The sequence below is a fragment of the Carassius carassius genome, chromosome 2 (genome assembly GCF_963082965.1).
Source record: "Carassius carassius chromosome 2, fCarCar2.1, whole genome shotgun sequence".
Taxonomy (NCBI): Eukaryota; Metazoa; Chordata; class Actinopteri; order Cypriniformes; family Cyprinidae; genus Carassius; species Carassius carassius.
Genome location: NC_081756.1, coordinates 6,314,478 through 6,334,416, shown reverse-complemented (window position 1 = coordinate 6,334,416; position 19,939 = coordinate 6,314,478). Strand labels below are relative to the sequence as shown.

At 36.3% G+C, this 19,939-nt stretch overlaps 2 protein-coding genes across 7 annotated transcripts in view; one reads left to right on the top strand and one right to left on the bottom strand.

Moving 5' to 3' along the window:
* Positions 1–19,939, top strand: part of LOC132096107 (aerolysin-like protein) — a 254,098-nt gene that overhangs the window by 188,761 nt on the left and 45,398 nt on the right.
* Positions 1,919–19,939, bottom strand: part of LOC132101027 (H(+)/Cl(-) exchange transporter 3-like) — a 51,121-nt gene continuing 33,100 nt past the window's right edge. For 2 of the 6 annotated variants that reach the window (XM_059505839.1, XM_059505840.1), the window contains 9 exons: positions 19,394–19,600; positions 19,208–19,288; positions 17,530–17,782; positions 16,192–16,484; positions 12,025–12,211; positions 11,545–11,943; positions 10,209–10,425; positions 7,947–8,022; positions 1,919–4,103 (listed from right to left, as the gene is read on the bottom strand). In XM_059505839.1, coding sequence (XP_059361822.1) covers positions 3,939–4,103; positions 7,947–8,022; positions 10,209–10,425; positions 11,545–11,943; positions 12,025–12,211; positions 16,192–16,484; positions 17,530–17,782; positions 19,208–19,288; positions 19,394–19,600 — 1,878 coding nt within the window. In that variant the 3' untranslated portion in view covers positions 1,919–3,938. Of the gene's footprint in view, positions 4,104–6,812; positions 6,872–7,946; positions 8,023–10,208; positions 10,426–11,544; positions 11,944–12,024; positions 12,212–16,191; positions 16,485–17,529; positions 17,783–19,207; positions 19,289–19,393; positions 19,601–19,939 lie in introns of all 6 variants that reach the window. The other 4 variants (XM_059505841.1, XM_059505844.1, XM_059505842.1 and 1 more) reach the window with 3 other exon arrangements.

The following is a 19,939-nucleotide window of genomic DNA, read 5'->3' as shown; positions in this document are numbered from 1 at the left end:
GTATAGAAACCATACTCATGCCTTCAGTAAGGTAGTTTTCATATGACTCATCTTTAAATTCATTGCAGGTTTAAAACAGCATGACCATTTAACTGTAAACCCTGCCAAACTTAACACACAGACAAAGTCTTGTATTACAAATTACTAGGCTCAAAAACTAAAGCAAGTTTATTTCCGTGTGCATCATCTAGCAAAAGTGTTTCCCTGTGAATCTGCTTACTTAATATCAAAAGTGAGGAGGAAAACACGACTTCATTAAAAAGAACTGACTGCCTATGAGTAAATGCTAACATGTTTTCACCAGATATTAGAGACCTGTCAACAAAGGGCCACCTAAAAACACATTCTGATGTTTATATGGACTGGCAGACTATAAAGTCTAAAAAGAACAAACATTAGAAAGACAGTCTTGTTGCACGTGTTATTTTCCGCGTACAGAGCATCTGCAGCTCCACCTGCACAAACACTGCCATGACGCATTTACATGTTCAGAGAGCAAAACATTTGCAGATGAAAAGAGGCTGAAAGCTATTCTGAAAACCCATTCAAATGAGAGGTTTCCTCTGGGAACAGCCACAAATACACACGGGAAAAGTCCCTTTGAGCAGCCACACAGTGGAACAATGAAACTCTTGAGCATGCTGCATAAAACTTCACGTAGATCCAGCAAAAAAGGAAAAAAAGAATAAGCTGATTACCACTGATACTTTTAAAATTAATACCAGGGAGATTTACGGTTTTGTAAAATAATTCAAATGAACGTGTCAAATTTTGACTAAATACCGTAAAGCATCTTTCATTACATTTTTAAATTCCATTAAAGCTGACAGATAAATGTGAACATGCTTAAAAAGGTAAAGAGCTTTCACTTTTGGCTTATGAAAATGAGCAATTTTGCATTTCCTGGGAAACAGATACAACAAACCATTTCATGCTTGCATTTTAATCTATTAAAAAGCTTAAATAATTCAATTTGACAAAAAATAGTTAAACTCAAATGATTTGTTCCTTCAAACTTGAGACAAGAATCTGGGATCCATGATAATTTGCTTCTGTAAGGAGATTGAAAAAGTGCTGATCTTAAAGTCAAACAGAAAGCAAGCAGAAGAGAAGTCAGTTTCAGAATGATATATGTCTTGGTTTCTCATCACACAAGGTTTTCACCCTTTCTGAACCCCTGGCCAGTTCGTCTCACAACATACAAATTTCTGATGTGTGTGCGTGTGAGTGTAGAAAGGCTGTCCTCAGGCAGGAAAGTCTGGTGCAGATGCTAATGACCTGTGCAACCACACAAGAGAAACCATACGCTTGCTCACAGTGTGGAACAACCTCTCAACGGCTCTACAAATTCAGAAATCACACATTTAGAGAATACAATGGAAATTAGCCTTTTAAGCTTATAGAACACTCTGTGTGAAATAGCAGTCACTTAAGTAGACCATTACCATCTTTATAGGTTTTCTTATGAACATAAAAAGTGTTAAAGTTTAGAGACCATACAGTCGCCCTAAACAAGCAAATAAAGTGGTGCAGTATTTTTTTCAAACCAGTACTACTAGTAATATTTATCTATCACTTTTACATAGGTATGTTTATCCTTTTTATGTTAAGATGCTACAGGCAAACACTTTTTTTTATAACAGGTTACTCAACTTTTAAGCGGTTTATCTATTTGAGTCTGTACAATTCAGTAACACATCTTCAAAGGCCGATTTCTCAAAATGAGTTTTCTCCAGCACTTACCTACACCAAACTTTAGTTTTATAAAGGCTTTTACAGAGGGGCTTGTTAATGTATCATCTGCCTGATTTCATACACATTTTGTTTTCTAAAAACATTGTAAATAATTAAGTACGTTCTGATTCATGTAGTGATGTAACGTAAAATCCCATCTAAAATACAATGCAAACACAGGATCTACACTTCATTTAAAACGATTTAATCTTTACACATTTGTTTTTTAATGTACAATCAAACCATCAATCATACATAAAATTATCCATATTGTACAACTCTAGCACTAGTTAAAAAAAAAAAAAAATTAGATCAATACATAACATTTTCTTTACTGATTAACAGAGGAACATTAACTGCTAATGCGAACACATAGGCCCCGCCCACATTGACTAATTTACTGTCAATCAATCAGCGGAGCGAGGCGGTAATGCCAGTCATGATTGGAAACAATGCGAAAGGATCGAAATTCACCAATCAGTTAAAAGACAACACTTCGGCCTTGTTTATGGAAAATAAATTACATACGAATATGTCATTCAAACGTAAAATGGGAATCAAACAGAATGGGATACAGCAGTGGTTACCACAAGTGTCAAATTTGTGCAAAAATGTGCCATGAATTTCCGAGAATACCAAAAAAAAAGAAAAAGAAACAGGAAAGGGCCAACAGCAGCAATCACAAAAAAAACTATAGTTCTCATTCTTATGATCTCTAACAGTCACATTTTATCATCGCTTTTTCAGTGCCAATAAAACTGTGCAGTCGTGCCCGAATCTCCAGAAACAGTTTAGTTGGGTTTATACGTGTAGCCAGTATTTACATGTAGTTTTTAGACTCACAAAAAAGGCATGGGTCATATTTCACCCAATATTAAACCGGAAAAAATATTAAGCTTAATGAAGCTTGTTTTTTTTAAACCTATATTTTTTATGCATTTTCATGGTGATTTGCAATATATGGTTCAGTCCTGGGATCAATATTTTTTTTTTACATCAAGTTTTCAAATAAAATGCAAATAATGATGGTCTGAAAATGGGTTTCATTTTCATTACCACAATACATATTTTATTTTGGGTTGAATTATGACCTGGGCATTTCTTTGTGGGATTTATCATTTCGCTGTCAGATGCGGATAAACAATTGGAGATGTTTAATTTATGATTTCAGGCCCATCTAACATTTGATTAGTCAGATGGGGATGAACAGCAGTAGACACTTGTTGGACAAAATGTGAGCATACAGAGAATGGCAAATTTACTGTAGCCAACATTCAGCAGTTTAGACAGTAATGCTTGTTTGCAAAGTTAAAAAAAAGTTGATCAAGTCACATTATTAATTTTTCAAACTATTAGGATTTGCGTAGTACATTTAAATATAATAGCCAATATAGCAGCTGTAAAAGAAAAGCGTCTTGGTTTTTCATTCCCAGTAATGGAAAGCACAGAACTTCATAAAGTGTGGGCACTCAAAGACCAGTCAGACAGACTTGTTTGGCTCGTTACCTACAATCCCGCCATAGTGTTGAGGTTGAAGACGATTAATGAAGATGATTTGTTCTCCTCCCAAAACCCACGCTTGTGTGTTTGATCATCTCCCAATGCTGAATACTTGATGCTCATCGGTCGCTCGCAAAAATCACTTGCACGGGCAACGTATCCATTACGAACGGGACACTGAACGTTTCTTCGGCTTCTCGGCATCAGATCCTGACTGAAATGTTGAGGTGCGTTCAAAAATGGTCTTGTTTTCCATCTTTCATGTACCTCTCACACACTACAAGTAAACAATGTTATGGGTCCATTTCAGGTTTTGGTGGGGCAGTGAGGGTCACGCCGGTCAGCGGTGAAGGTCCCTCCTCGCGTTTCCAGCGGTTCATCTTGACCTTTCACCTCTTCATGATGCATTTTTTCAGACAGGAGGCTAAGAGGCCAAATAAGCAGGACCCGGCAAGGTGTCTTGGGTGTTTTTACATGTGCACGTGAGAGTTAGTTTAGCATGTTAGGGTTTGTAGAAAGTTCATCCACTTGGGACATCCAAGACTCAAGCTTCTCCCAAAATTCTTACGATTTTCAAGCAGCCAGACTCTTCCTCGAAAGACTTGTTTTGGAGCTTTGTGCAAGTATCCAGAGGCGGGGTCCCATCTGGCATAGTGTTTTTTGTTTTGTACTTGGGCGGTTCAGGGTACCGGAGGGGCGTGTGATCAGAGGGATGAATCGTCCAGTAAACGGACCTCCTCTTCTCTCTCATCTTCCTCATAGTGGGAAGGGGAGGATGCTAATTGAACATTATGGACTCGGGGTCTTGGTTTGCCATCTGGGCCATATGACGGAGGATATCTTTTTTTGTAATAATACCAAGGAGGCGCCTATAAAAAGAGAGACAGAAAGAGATAGAGAAACTTACTAGTGCATTTTTGACACGTTTGCAGATGACTAACATCTTCTGTTGCCAAGTTTTGCAAGGAAATCCCAACGAAATGCATTTTGAATAACTTTATTTTCGTTTTGCCTCAGAATCAAATTTTTGCACCAATTTTGATGGGCCCCATACTTCAGCCTTGGCAACAGAGAGCTGACAGTCTCTGGTTTGAAGAAGGACAGAGAATGTGGAAGATTATGCCGTGTTCCTCAGTGCAGGAAACACTATGTTATTTCTATGAGCCGACGGCACCTACACAGTGAGAAGCAAGTGTTTTGCGAAACAGAGGGAGTGAACATCTCCATCTCATCCACACACTCTGGCCTTGGAGAACGAGAAAGCCAACACAAATTCAAGAGCATATTTAAAGGCATTATAGAATCTGTGCATTTGATTTGTTCCCAGCTTTACGTTACTTCAAAAAGTACTATTGCGTTACTAATTTGAAAGTTTTGTCATGTTGCATCACTCATTTGCAGCATAGATACAATTCCAAGCACAATGAGCATTACATTACTCCACTCCCAAAAAATAGTGGCATTTCAGAACAGTCATTTGAAGCAAAGTACCTGCATTACAGTAGTACAGTAGCATTACAGTAGTATTCAAAAGAATTAAGCCCCTTTCACACTGCCATTCCGGCAAATACACGGGTAAAGTGTTCCGGCAATTGTTCCCGGGTCGCTAGATTTTGAACTTTCACACTGCCAGTGATTACCCGGGATATGTGCGCGCTTTCACACACAACCTGTGAAGATCCCTTAACGACACGTGACATCAGGGCGTGACGTGTAATATACGAGTCGAAAACGTTAGGCACGTTATACTTTCACTGAAGCAAGCAAACGATCTCGGCGTCAGCGTGGAAAGTGAGGAACTAACTGATCTCTGCTTCATTACAGTTTGCACATATTTTTGTCGCGAACGTTGATCTTCCTTCAAAACAGCCGGCAAAAGAGTCGCGCGATAACATGCGTCATCACTTCGACACGGCATTAGATCTGGCTTTTGTTCACACACGCTCGTCCCGGGTCGAACCCGGCAATGTTACTAGGTCCCCGACCCGGGTTCAATGCCGGAATCAATCCCGGGACGTGGTTGCTTTCACACAGAAGGCGACCCGGCAATGTTCCGGCAATATGCCGGGTCCGACTTGCAGTGTGAAAGGGGCTTTACTGAATTAAAAAATAAAATTAAACCAGAGCGTTTATTTTTGTCCTACTTTGAGTGTTAATTACTTGTACGAAAGTAACTTGGCCATTAAAGTGTTAAGAAATGCCACTAATGCAATGCAACTAGAAGCAAATTACTTTTAAAACAGTGTGATTTTGTAATGTGTTACTTGTAACGTTTTACCCGTAACAGTATTTTTCTAAGTGAATAAAGTTTTATGTTCAATTACTTCATTACTGTGTCACATTACTGCTGAAAAAGTATTACTTCATTTTTAAAAAGCAATTAGTCACACGAAGTTACATCACACACCAAATTTTGTATGTTAATTATTTGTGCGTTTAGAAGCAACTTTTGCACTATAGTGTGAATTCAAAAGAGTAATGCAAAAACTGCATTGAATAAAAATAATTCAATGAATAAATTTTCTTAATAGACTTTAATGTGCAATGTACAGACATTACTGCGTTACAAAGTGTAACATTTTTTTAAAGCAGCAATTAGTTACACCACGTTGTAACTTCCCCCTACTTTTGTTTAGTTAGGTGTATAAAAGTAACTTGTGCAGTATGGTGTGAATTAAAATGAGTAATACAATACTTCAGGCGTTACTTCTAAATCAATGTGATTATGTAACATGTAACACTTTATGCACATTACTGGTTTTCTAAAAGGATACAGCATCTGTAAATAAACACTAATTTTCCTTGATAAGCTTTAAAAATATAGATGTTCAACATATGTGCAATACATTACTCGAATACAGTAAGAGAGAACGGTAAAAAAAAAAGAAAAAGAGAAAGTGTAACATTTTTTAAAAAGCTATTATTTACACCACATTGTTACTTTTACCTTGTTACTTATTTGTGTAACAGTGTATAAAAGTAATTAAAGTGAATTAAAAAAAAGTAATGCAATACATGTTACTTCTGAAACATTATGTAACGCTTCACCTCAACTCTTTTCTAACTAGATACAATGTCTATACCAAAACACAAATTTTTCTTGATCAACTTTTGAATGCAAGTGTTCGACAAACTTTTAACTTTATATATGCTCTTGATTTTGCTTGTGAAAAAGGGATTTAAGCTTGATGACAGTTTGTATCACAGAAAAAAGGTGTGACAATTTCGACGAGAGCTGGGATTGCGAGAGTCCATCCAAACCAGAGGCATGTAACGCTCGTGAAATGATTGTCAAACCTTTGTGAGATGTTCGTGAAATGCCTGCAAGACGTTTGTGACAGAAAGAGAGTGAAAAGGTCGAACGTCAGACGACTGAAAGAGGACAGGGTGTGGGACTCGAGACAGGTGAGGACTGTTGGTTAAGGGGACAGGAACAGCTGACTACATACTACAGGAAGTGCTAGGATTCTAGAGTCACACCAAATCGTAATGTAACAACACAGCATCCTAGTAACAGCTACTATGACTATAGAGATGGATAGATATTTTGGTGAATGAGAAAATAACCCGCTACACACGACTGTTACTCGCCAATCGTTTAAGGGCGGAGCTGCGCGAGGGGTCAGATGTCATCGATCTGTAGCCCAGCCGACGCAGACCAGGCGCCCCCGAGAGGAATTTAGCAAAGGAACACAAAGAAATCAAATTCAGATGAAGGACATCACGGCATGTGTATTAGATGTGCTTTGTGAGTACACGTGCACAACACAGAACTGAAAGGGAGGGGCTACATAAAGGTGCATTTCATAGACACCAGGGCTAATGTGACAGACTAGTGGACCCTGCAGGTGTGGCCGAGGACAGGAGCAACAAGCTGAGTGAAAGCAAATCTTACAGGAAACATTATGTCTGCAGGCGAATAAAGTCCTGGGAGCGGTCAAAAACAGATCTAAACAAATCTGTGGGTGGATCTTGATGTGAGAGGACAGGAGATGGATGTTTTCACTGGAGGAAGTGTTATTAATGATTGTGCACTTGTATTTAAGCCAGAATTTAAAACACTTAGATTGTTTTTTTGTTTTGTTTTTACGAACATGCAGCTTCTCACTTCACAAGACATTAGCTGATGGACTGGAGTGCTGTGGATTACTTTAACGTTTTTAATCCGCTGTTAGGACTCTCTTTCTGACGGCACCCATTCACTGCACAGGATCCAGTGGTGAACAAGTGATGTAATGCTAAATATCTCCAAATCTGTTCTGATGAAACAACATCTTAGATGGCCTGAGGGTGAGCACATTTTCATCAAATTTTCATTTTTAGGTTAAAATGCGCCTTAAATACATGTTACTGGTCACAAATTGGTGCACCTTATGTAGTGTTTGGACCCCACATGCAGAACAGCTCCACCGCCTCGAAGTTAACTGCGATTTCAGTTTTGTCACACAATTTAGTTTTTGCCTCAAATCTGAAAATGAGTGCAATTTCAGAGTTAAGTGGTATAAAAACTCTCGCAGACAATCAGTGAATACAAGTGAGTAGAAATGACAATAAATTTATCCATACACAACATGTACAGTTTAAGCATCTCTAACTAGTGGTATTTTAGGGCAACCATCATCCAGAACTCTCTTTTTCTTTTTTTCACTCAAGTTTCATGCGTCCCTCCTAAGAGGCGGAGTCTAACAGGCAGAGTGGGAGGGGCTAATCACCAAGGGCTCCACGTGCTGCTTGAGCTCTTCCAGATGTTCTAAAATATTCTTCTTTGTGATGATGCCCAATAAAATCCTGCAACACACACCGTGACCACCATCACTTAGCAAACAAAAATTACACCAACAACTCAAGTACAAACAAATAGAAATCAAAACAACATAAGGAGGAACAAGACAAAAGAAGCAATATGAACAGAACTTTACAGAGATCATCAAAATAATCAGGTGCTGAGTTGCAATTAAACAAATGAACTAAACAGAATCAAAACGTAATAAATATCAGCCGTCACAGTATGTGTGAAATAAAAATGATTCAACCAGGATTAAGAGCAGTGACTTTACCGTACAGGAACATTGGAGTATAAATACACTTATATCAATAAGTTAGAGTAGAAATATCATTAAAAAGCTTAAATTAAACAAATGTGGTTAACTGATTACTAAAAAACTATTCGAAGTAGTAAAAAATGGCTGATGGAAATTCAGCTTCGCATCACTTGAATAAACGACATTTTCAGATATACTGAAATAGATGACAGTAATTTAATAGATCTCATAAGTTAAACGTTTTTAATGTATTTTCGAACCAAAATAAATGCTGCCTTGGTGAGCAGCAGAGACAGCATTTTATAACACTCTTCATATCACTCTTCATATTACGGTAACGAAAGCATGGTTGCAAGTGTTTATATATTGTGCATTTATTAAATGTACAGTGGTATGTGAAAGTTTGGGAACCCCTTGCAGAATCTGTGAAAATGTGAATAATTTTAACAAAATAAGAGAGATCATACTAAATGCATGTTATTTTTTATTATCCGAGTAAGATATTGTACATAAAGGATGTTTACATTTAGTACACAACAAAAAAAAATTGCTGAAAATATTATTTTGCTACTGAATTATCGACTAACCTAGTTTGTAATAGTATTTTTGCTTTAGATTATGATTATATATTTTTTCTAGGGCTGCACAATTAAGTAAAATTACATCGCAAAGGCATTAAATCATGATTAGGCAAGAGCTGCGATTGTCATGCATCTCTTTCAGTGAAGAACAGTTCTGTGATCAGAAGTAGATAGCTATCTCTGCAGCTGAATAAACAGAAGATTCAACTGCTTTCATTGATTCAACATGACTAATAAACACACGACTCTAGTTCTTCTTATAATTTTCATCATCATAAAGTATATCTATAATGAAATGCTAATCAACAGAACCATTATCACTGCATAGAATACAATGAAATACTGTGTGCCTTAATTATTCTGTGTAAGAAGCCACATCATACGAGAAGGATTTATTTCAAGCACTCGGACTGACGTTATGAAGTGAATTTGGAGTTAAAACATGTCATTAAATGTGCTATTTTCACGTGCTCTCGGATGGAGCAGCATTTACTACACAGAGCCGTAGTTCACTGAGAAGATACGCAAACAGCTCTCATTATCGCGAAACATTGTCGATTTCATAATCTTACACTTATATCGTCTGCGATTACGAATGTGATTTAGCGTAGCTTGTCAGAGAACTGAGGCTTTGTGTAGTAAACGCTGCTTTATCTGAAAGCAGGTGATGGAGATTTACTACTAATCACAGAACCGGCTTTACTGACTGAATACGCCTCATAATCGCGATTAATCGCTCTGAAAATCAAAAATAAAAGGTCTCAGTTCATCCCAAGTTTATCTGTTAAAAATTACATCAATTACAATTTAAATCACTTTTTTTCCTATTTAAACACTTTAAAATGTAATTCATTCCTGTGATGCAAAGGTGAATTCTGAGCAACCATCAATCACTTCAGTCTTGGTGAATTATGAATTAAAAATTGAAATATAATAGTAATATTTTTTATAATAATATTAGTAATAATTAAAAAGTTTTAACCGCTGGTTAACTTAACTATAATTGTTTATACTTGCAATGCATGGGACACTGTGAGATGTGCATCTAATCTCAAGACAGGCTACTAATAAACTTAAATATACAAATAAAAGCATTATAAAATGTGTAACAGCAGTGAAATCACTGTGAATATAGTGTGACTATGATCTACTCTACTGTGAGTGGAAAGCGTGTTTTGTCAGTGGTTTAGCAGGAGACTAGCAGAAGAGATGCATGTGAATCCTCCGATGCCTGAAGCCCATCAGCAGACACGTGTGTGTGTGTGTGTGTGTGTGCTGACGGGACGTTCGTTAGTTTAAACACACGGCACAGGAGACGGAGAGGGAATGAGGCGTCCCGGCGGACACTCACCCGTTGTGTGTCACGAGGCACTGGCGCAGGCCGAGCTTGCGGAAGATGTCCACCACGATCTCCATGGGCGTGTGGTCAGTCACGGTGAAGGGGCTCATGTCCAGGATGCTGCGCAGCTTCAGCGGCCGAGGGCTGTCGGCTGGGAGGGTCGGGGCATGCTGGGTAAAGTAGACCCGTGAGTTCAGCACTATTCCCTCCTGCTTACGCCGGGCGTTTTCTGAAAAGACAAGAAACAAAAAGAACATCTTTCAGTCATCATTGTGGACAGAGAAACTCTGATGTGTATTTCTACAATAACCTCATAAATTGATACAGGTGACATTTTACAAAAAAAATAGAAGAAAAAAAAAATGTGAAAATATATTTTGCACAAACAAAACAGATTATTTGTAATTATTTTCATGACCGCTTTAATTTAAAATGCATATTAAGATATATTTAAATATTTTTTTTTCCACCTTTATATATAGACTCCCATTCAAAAGTTTGGGGACAATAAATCTTTAATAATTACTACTTTTTTATATGTATTTTTCCTTAAAATAAAACAAATCTGTAAACTGTAAAAAAAAAAAAAAATTAAAATTAAAAGATACATTTTATTTAAACTGAATGGCCATTAAATAAAATTGAAAAAAAAAAAAAAAAAAAAAAAATTTTTTTATGGTAGTCTATTATGGCTGATATATGACTAATATGGTGGATAAAAGTACATTTATTATTTTATTTTTAATTTAATTTAGAAATAAAATACTTTTATTCAGCTTTAAATAGATCAAAAGTGGCAGTAAAGATTTTAGAATATCACAAAGAATTTCTCTTTCAAATAAATACGGTTCTTTTGAACTTTATATTCATCAAAACATCCTGAAAAATAAAATTTATCACAGTTTCCACAAAAATATGAATCAGCTCAACTGTTTTCAGCATTGATAATATTTAGAAATGTTTCTTGAGCATCAAATCAGAACATTATTATGATTTCTGAAGATCACGTGACTAAAGACTGGAGTAATGATGCTGAAAATACAGCTTTGATCACAGGAATAAATTACATTTTTACAGATTCAAATAATATTCTTTCACAATATAACAGTTTTTAGTATTTTTAATCAAATAAATGCAGACTTTACATTCATTTAGAAAATTTATTTCATGCCGACTTTTATACATCATGTGAGCAAAAACAAGATATTAGTGTATTGCGGTAATCTAAATTGTAGTCAGAAAATCACTTAAAAATGGTACTAAAACAGGCTTCATCTACTTCAACAGTTTTCGACGTAATATGAAAAGCAGCGTGAGAATTACTGCAATCAATGTGAGGTTTAGTCACCTATAGCGATGGTGATATCCCTGCGCAGGGCGAATCCCACCAGTCTCTCCGACTCTTTGGAGACGATGACGGGGAAGCCGTTGTAGCTGGTTTGTGAGATGATGTTCTGCAGCTCGGCGAGCGTCATGTCGTCCTGCGTCAGCACGGAGAGCGGCAAATCATTACGCCGCGGACGCATCACATCCCGAGCCAGCGTGGTGTGCGTGAACTCTTCCTTCGCGTCCAGGAAGGGGTAACCGTTCAGACGGATGTGTGCTTCGTAGATCCCCTCCCTCCCGAAAGCATCGCCGACCCATTTGCTGGTCATCACCGCCGCCATGAGAGGAACGATGTACTCCAGCCCACCGGTCAGCTCGAACACGATGACCACCAGAGACACGGTCATCCGCGTCACGCCGCCTGCACGAACACCACCACACACATCAGAGCGTCTGTGAAAGAGCAGAGGACGCAGAGACCGCTCAAAGCATGCATACGCACCCAGACAGGCGGCGGCGCCCACCATGGCGTAGAGTCCCGGCGTGATGCAGTCGGCACCCACCTCACACCACTCTCTGAACAGGAACCAGTCGTGGTGATAATACGCCAGCTGCTCCACAGCGATGCCCACGATACGCCCCGCGATCGCCCCGATGGCCATACTGGGGATGAACAGACCCGACGGCACCTGGCCAGAACAAACACACAATCTTCAGGACATATCTGGCAATATAATGACACCTGGCTTTTAGTATTGTAGTGTTAGCATTAAACACTCAAATCAAGTGTGCACACTTTGGCCAAACTGGGGGAAAGCCTTCAAAAATGTTATTTTTTCTAAATTTTTTTAAAAAATGAATAAGCTGAATTGAATATTGAAGCGGAATAAATACGTTTTTTTTTTTTTTATTAGTGTATGGTTTGTTAGGATCGGACAATATTTGGCTGAGATACAACTATTTGAAAATCTGGAATCTGAGGGTAAAAAAAAAAAAATCTAAATATTAAGAAAATCACATTTAAAGTTGTCCAAATGAATTCTTAGCAATGCATATTACTAAGCAAAATTTAAGTTTTAATATATTTATGTTAGAAAAGTTACAAAATATCTTCATGGAACATGATCTTTATTTAATATCTGAATGATTTTTGTCAATAAAAAAAAAGAAATAAGATTTCTTAAATTTGCTAAAAACAAAAATAATATAAAGTGGGTACTTTTTTTTTTTACATTTATAAATAAATAAATAAAATGTACAAAATATAAATAAGGAAAATACTTATACTTAAAATAAAACAAATAATATAAACAAATCTGTAATCTGTTAATAGTATAAATAAAATACTTTATGACCATAAAATTTAAAAAAATAAAATAAATCTGTAATCTGAAAATAAATTAATTGAAACTGACACTTAAAAAAAAAAATATGGCCATAAAATTTAAACAAAAATAAATCTGTAATCGGTTAAGCACGCACGCACACACACACACACACACACACAGAAAGAGAGATTTTTTTTTTTTTACATTTTATGGCCATAACTTAAAATGAAATGAATCAATAATATAGATAAATCTGTAAATCTCTAAAAACACACATAAAGTAAATAAAACCGAGAGATTACAGATTTTATTTTAATTTCATGGCTATACATTAAAAGTCTATTTTATTTAGGACATTAACCCCTGGTTTCACAGACAGGGCTTAAGACTAGTCCTAGACTAAAATGTAAGTCTGAGCTGTTTCCACTGAAATAAACTTGCACTGACTGATCTTAAAAATATATCAGTGCCTTTTTAGTTTTAAGATGCACATCGGTAATGTTTTTTTATAAGCATGTTTATAAAAATAACTTAAATGTCCTAATTGATCTATGGTCTAATCCTGGATTAGTCTAAGCTCTGTCTGTGAAACCGGGCCTAAATGTAAATAAAATGGCCAATGCACAGAAAAAAAAAAGAAAATTTACAAAGATGAATGAATGTGTAAGTGTGATTCATGCAACATCATGGAAGCCCGTTTCTGCCACTGAACGAAAAATAAACCAAAGTAATTGCGACTTTTTGTCTCAATATTTTGAATTTTTTTCCTCAGAATTGTGAGTTTATATTTTGCAATTCTGACTTTATAACACGCAATTCTTAAAAAACAATAATAATTGCGAGATCACAACTAGTCTTGTCAAAAGACCCGGTACTTCGGTACCAAGTCGGTACTAAAAAAATGAAATTGTCACAGTACCAGGTTTCTTTAAGTACCGGTGGTAAGCAAGCATAAATTAATTAAATCTTCATATGGACCATTATCTGTAAACGTTAAACCACAAAAGTTGGCTGAAATATGAATCCTGCATGTTCTGCGCGTCTATGTGTGAATGAATGAATGGTTTGTTTACTACAGAGACTGAAGCGCGTGCCGCTTGCAGTAATTTCAGCATCTGCCGTCTCAATGAGGACAAATACATAAACATCACCAGAACTGTTCTGAGCCACTTCACAAGCATTTTACTAGAGCTGAAACAACGAATCGATTTAATCGATAAAAATCGATTATTAAAATAGTTGTCAACTAATTTAGTCATCGATTCGTTGCTAAATAACTTTTATTTGCCGTAAGCGGCTCATTTCGTGCATATTTCAAATCTGCGGTGACCAAAGTGTGGCAGTAATGAGCCACCGGAGGTTTTACTCAGCCAGTACAACAGGAGAAGTAGCGAATAGCCAATAGCTGGCCTCGTTTTATGTCACGTGCTTCCCGAACAGCGTCTCTGCAGCATTTAGCGGGATGTGGGAGACTGGGAGTACTTTACTTTGAGCCTTCAAAAAAGAAGAGTAACCTGTAAACTCTGCACTACTGAACTGTTTAAGGGGACGTTCACATATCGCGTCTTTTGCGCGCTCAAGTTCATTATTTCCAACACCGCACCGAGTTAAAAACATCTCAACTTTTCAGAATGCAGCAACCGCACCGCGGGTCATGTGACAAGAACTAACCAATCAGCTTCATCCTTTCCCGTAACAACGTTAAAAGCTCAGTCAAGATGAAAGGAACAGCTGATCATAGTTGTATATGGATTTCATTTTGAAATAAATTTAGTAGCAGAGCTACTGCAAGCGATTTTTTGAGCTGCAAATCCATTTATCCTTTGCTGAAATTTCCGCGTCTTCAAGGAGAGAGCACGTCATGGTTGCTTAGCAAAGGCAGACGCCTCAGGGGCGCTTCTGCGCGAGCGCTTTGGAAAGGAGAAAGCGGCGCGCCTAGCGTTTTCCACGCGTTTTTAGGCGCGATATGTGAACGGCCCCTAAGACTTTCATTTGTGCAGATTCTCCAGTACAATGTTGTTTGCAAATGTTTAGTCGTAAAAGCTGATAACATTGCTTTTTAACAGTTAACATTTAAAGCTTTACAAACATGTTCTGTGATCAGTTTGTCGTTTACCAGTTCAAAATTCAGTCGTGCAGCCTAATTATGACTGAATGAGAGAGGTAAATGTAGATATTTGAAATGCACTTTTTTTCTAAGTATTATTCACTGCTCTTTTTCACACAGCAGGTTTTTTGTGTGTGTCCAATTTTTTTTTCTGGACAACCTTCTGATGGATTTTACTTTAAATTGTGAGTTCCATTCAGGTTTCATGCCACTGGCACTTTATTCGAAGGATTGTTTACAATTTCACAGCAAAAGCTATAAAGCTGTTTCCCAGTAAATAATAAAATACAATGCACTGCAATTTTATTCTGTTTTATCCTTATCCTTTGTGAAAATATGTTCTGAAAGATTCCTTAATAAGCTTTGTTCAGGATGTTAAACTACTTTAGGAGCTCTAAGGACTGCCATGGTGAAAACATTATTTGAAATCTTGTGAAATTTGCTAGAGTATGGGTCAGTGTTCTGATTGCAGAAGAGTTCAACAAAAGAATTACTAACACAATAAAACAACTCCAGGTATATTTTTGATGAGGATATGACAGTGCAAAATGGTTAAAATCTCTTAAAAATCTATGCTGAAGGATAAAGACCATTTATTAATAATTTACTTGGGGAAAAAATGGGAAAAACTAAAATATAAGTACATAAACCGATTAATCGATTAATCGTAAAAATAATCGACAGATTAATCGATTATCAAAATAATCGTTAGTTGCAGCCCTACATTTTACCGTTTCATTTGAGTAAAACCAGTGTCAAAATAAAAGTTCATTTTTACATAAAGGCAATGTGCTAGAAATATTACTATTATTTAGTAGAATGTATGTGATACTGCTACTACTGTTGACATTTTTTTTATAAAACTTTATTTTTTAAAGAAATAAATCACACAATATTTCTTCCATGTTTTAATTTTAATAGCAAATCCCCTTTATTTACCAAAAAATAAAATGTGTTTGAATTCTATTAATTAAAAGACAAATTCAATTTGGGTGAAACTTGTTTCTCATAATTATATTACTTGTAGAAAAACTTTAAACACAATTGTAAATTAGTATAAAGAATGGCATTGGTTTTATTTTTAGTGATAAAACGTGTTTGTTTTTTTAATTGGCATATTTTTGTGTTTTGCTTTGGTACCGAAATCGGTACCGAGAACCGTGGATTTTCACTGGTATCGTACCGAATACTGAAATTTTGGTACCATGACAACACTAATCACCAGTTTTCTGACCTTGAGTCCGAAGGTGAAAATGGTCATGATGATTTTGAAGATGAGCGCCAGGCTGAGCTGCCACATAGCCGTGTAGACGCCGGGGGCGGCGGCGGCGTCCGATCCCGCGGGAAACGCCTGACTGCCATTCATCTGACTGCGGTACTGACAGAGCTGAGACGACTCCAGCGGGCCGCAATCCGTGAACAGCTCTTTGATCAGCTCGCTGGTGTTCTGCCGCGTGTACGGGTTCGGGAACGCCACGATGGCCGTGATGGCAGCGACCGTGATCACCTCCAACACCGGATACTTACCTAAAAAACACACGTCCAGCTCAGACTGCAGTTCAAAATCAGAGGGAACACTGGGAAACATCAGCGTTAAACCATGAAACTGTATTACTTTGAATAGACATCATCTGAAATAAAATAAATTAAAGAGTTTAAAATAATACAATTACGACTAAAATAAAAACTAAAACTATAGATTTAAACTAATCAAAATGCCCAAGATACCTCAAAATTACTTAAACTTTACAATTATATATACACAAAATGGCAAAAACACTACACAATCTACAAAACTGACTAAAATTATACAAACCCCTAAAACCTAATTACAAAAAAAACACAACAGAATTATTCAAACTTTGTTTAAAATGGTGTAAAAGAAAACAACAACAACAAAACTACTAAAACTAACTAAAATTACACTAATAAACATTTCAATATATAAAACAATTATTAATAATAAAACAACAAAATTACTTAATTTTTTTTTTTTTATAAACTGTCTGTACAGCTGTACACAATCGCTATTTAAATGCATAATTCATTCAAAAGATACTACAAACAAAAACGATTAAAAATGACACTAACAACACAATTAATAAAACTCAGTGCATTAAAAAAAATTGCTCATAAAAATGACAAAAAAAGTCTAAAACTTTAAATGCATATTTAAAAAAGGTCTAAAATTTTAATGAAAATTACATTAAAAAATAAAACGAATGACAAAAACGCAGCCAAAATATTAAAACGTTTCACTAAAATTAAGGTGCAATGCAATATATATTAACAAAAACTGTAACACTTTACAACAAGGTGCAATAAGTACATTTATTACAGTATTTATAAATCTTTGTTAATGAAAATACAGTTGTTAATAGGTCATATTAATGTCAACAAGCACAACTACTGATTTTAATAATGCATCAGTAAATGTTTAAATTAACTATTAAGTATTGTTCATGCTTAGTTCATGTTAAGTAATGAACCTTATTGTAAAGTGTTCCCACAAAAACTCTTAAGAGGGTATGAATGAAGGTAAATGGCACTAATGTGAAGGTGATGCATGTACCGAATCGCGTGGACTTGCGGCGGCGGCACCAGGCGATGTTGGCCCGGATGAAGAAGGCCCCCCACAGGCCTCCGAACACCCCCAGCAGGATGAAGGGGAAGAGCTCGAACAGGTACCAGGGCGTGTGGTACTCCACGTAAAACAGCACCAGACGACTGTTTCCGAACGGGTTGATGGAGCGCAGCACGAACGCCGCCACCAGAGCCGCGAAGAACGAGCGCCACAGGGTCTTCAGAGGGAAGTAATAACTCACCTGAGAGAGAAACGGATCAGCGTTACACACACAGAGAGAAACAGAGATGAGAGTCCTTTTATATTTGCTTGTTTATGGAGCTCTTTCATTGCATCATTCAGGACTGTTTGAATAAAAACACACAGGTGAATGGGTTTAGTACTACTTAGGAAAATGTCACGAGTTGCTTTTTAAGTTACATTTCCATAAAGATTTCCATAGATCTTTCTAGAAATATTTGCTTATATGGCCCAGCACTCATCTTGTTTAGTTGTGATACTGATAGTAGACCAATATTGATAGTCTATTACGGCTGATATGACTGATACAGTGGACAATATCACACACTGCCAAGCCAGTTTGGGTTCAGGATGATTTGTTAAAGGCATGCAATAAAAAAAAATTTTTTTTAAAAAGTGCAAAAAATTAACAACTATAATTAAAGTTAATAACTAAAGTCAGCAATTAAAGACATTTTAATGGCCATACAATTGTAATAAAAAAGAAAAAGAAAAGATAAATCTGTAATATGATAAAAACTAATTTTTAAATACATTTTACACCCACTAAATTATTTTAATGTTAATTAAAAGGTATTTTAATGGCCATAAAATTATAATAAAAAATAAATATGTACTCTAAAAACAAAAAACTTTAAAATACATTTAACAGCCGCTAAATTATATTTTATATTTGAATTTTAATTAAAGGCATTTTAATGGCTATAAAATGTAAATAAAACATAAATAAATCTGCAATCTGATAAATATACATTTTAAAATATATTTTACAGCCACTAAATTTTTTTATTTATTTTAAAGACATTTAAATGGATATACAATTAAAAATAAAAATAAATAAATCTGTAATATGATGAAAACACATTTTAAAATATATTTTAGAGCCACTAATGAATTTCTTATATTTAAATGTAAATGTTATGTACTGATGGTCTAATATGGCTGATATGGCAGACAATATCAAACATTTCCATTCCAGTTGGGATTCAGTCTTATTTTTTAAATACATTTTTAAAGAAAATATGATTTTTTTCTTCAGCAAGGACTCTTTAAATTGATTAAAGTGACAGTAAATAGGTTTATAATGTGACAAAAGATTTCTATTTCAAATGAATGCTGTTCTTTTTAACTTTCTACTCATCAAATCCTGGGGGAAATTGTATTCTGGTTTCCACAAAAACATGAAGCAGTGACGGTTTTCAAACTTAATGATCAGAAATGTCTCTCGAGCAGTATATCAGCACATTAGAATGATTCCTGAAAGATCATGTGACACTGAAAACTGGAGGAATGATGCTGAAAATACAGCTTTGATCACAGGAATAAATTACATTTAAAAATATATTCACATAGAAAACCGTTATGTTAAATCATAATAATATTTCACATTTTAACAGTAATTTTAATCAGATAAACGCAGACCGACCTCCTCCAGACTGAACAGAACGCCTCCGATAGGAGCCCCAAACGCCACAGACACACCAGCAGCCGACGCCGCCGACAAAACCTGCGACACCAACAGAGAAACACAGGCGGAAAACTCATCCTTACAGACTGAAACCGTAGCCAACGTTCAGATTTCTATTTAAGAAGAATGCAGCTAGGTTCTAACCTCTCGTTTCTTGGCCTCGTTTTTGCTGTATTTGGGGAAGAGGTAGGAAAAGATGTTTCCACAGCAGCAGGCCACGTGGACCAGCGGACCTTCCTTCCCCAAACTGAGGCCCGACGCCACGGCCAGAACCAGAGTGATGGTCTTTATCATCAGCGTCCACTTGCCCAGATACCCTCGGATGATGAAGCCGCTCAGGATGGTTTTGATCTGCAGAGACAGGCACATCATCAACACTTTACACTCATTTTTACAATGCTTTTGCTGCTGCTGTTGTGATAACTGTTAAATATGTTTGATTAACTCATGTAAAAGAAATCGAAGAGAACATGAACTGAACATAAAAAGTAGTTAGAGGTAAATTCATCAAATGTCTGTGTCTCGTATCTTGAACCCTCATGATTTGGGCCTCAGCCGTCTGATCTTCCTGACGATTTTCAACAATTAAAAACATGCATGAATTTACATAAAAATTCCTAAAAAAAACAATTTAAAAACATATTTTTGATTCTTTCAATAGCATTGTGTAAAGACAAATAACAGCCAGTG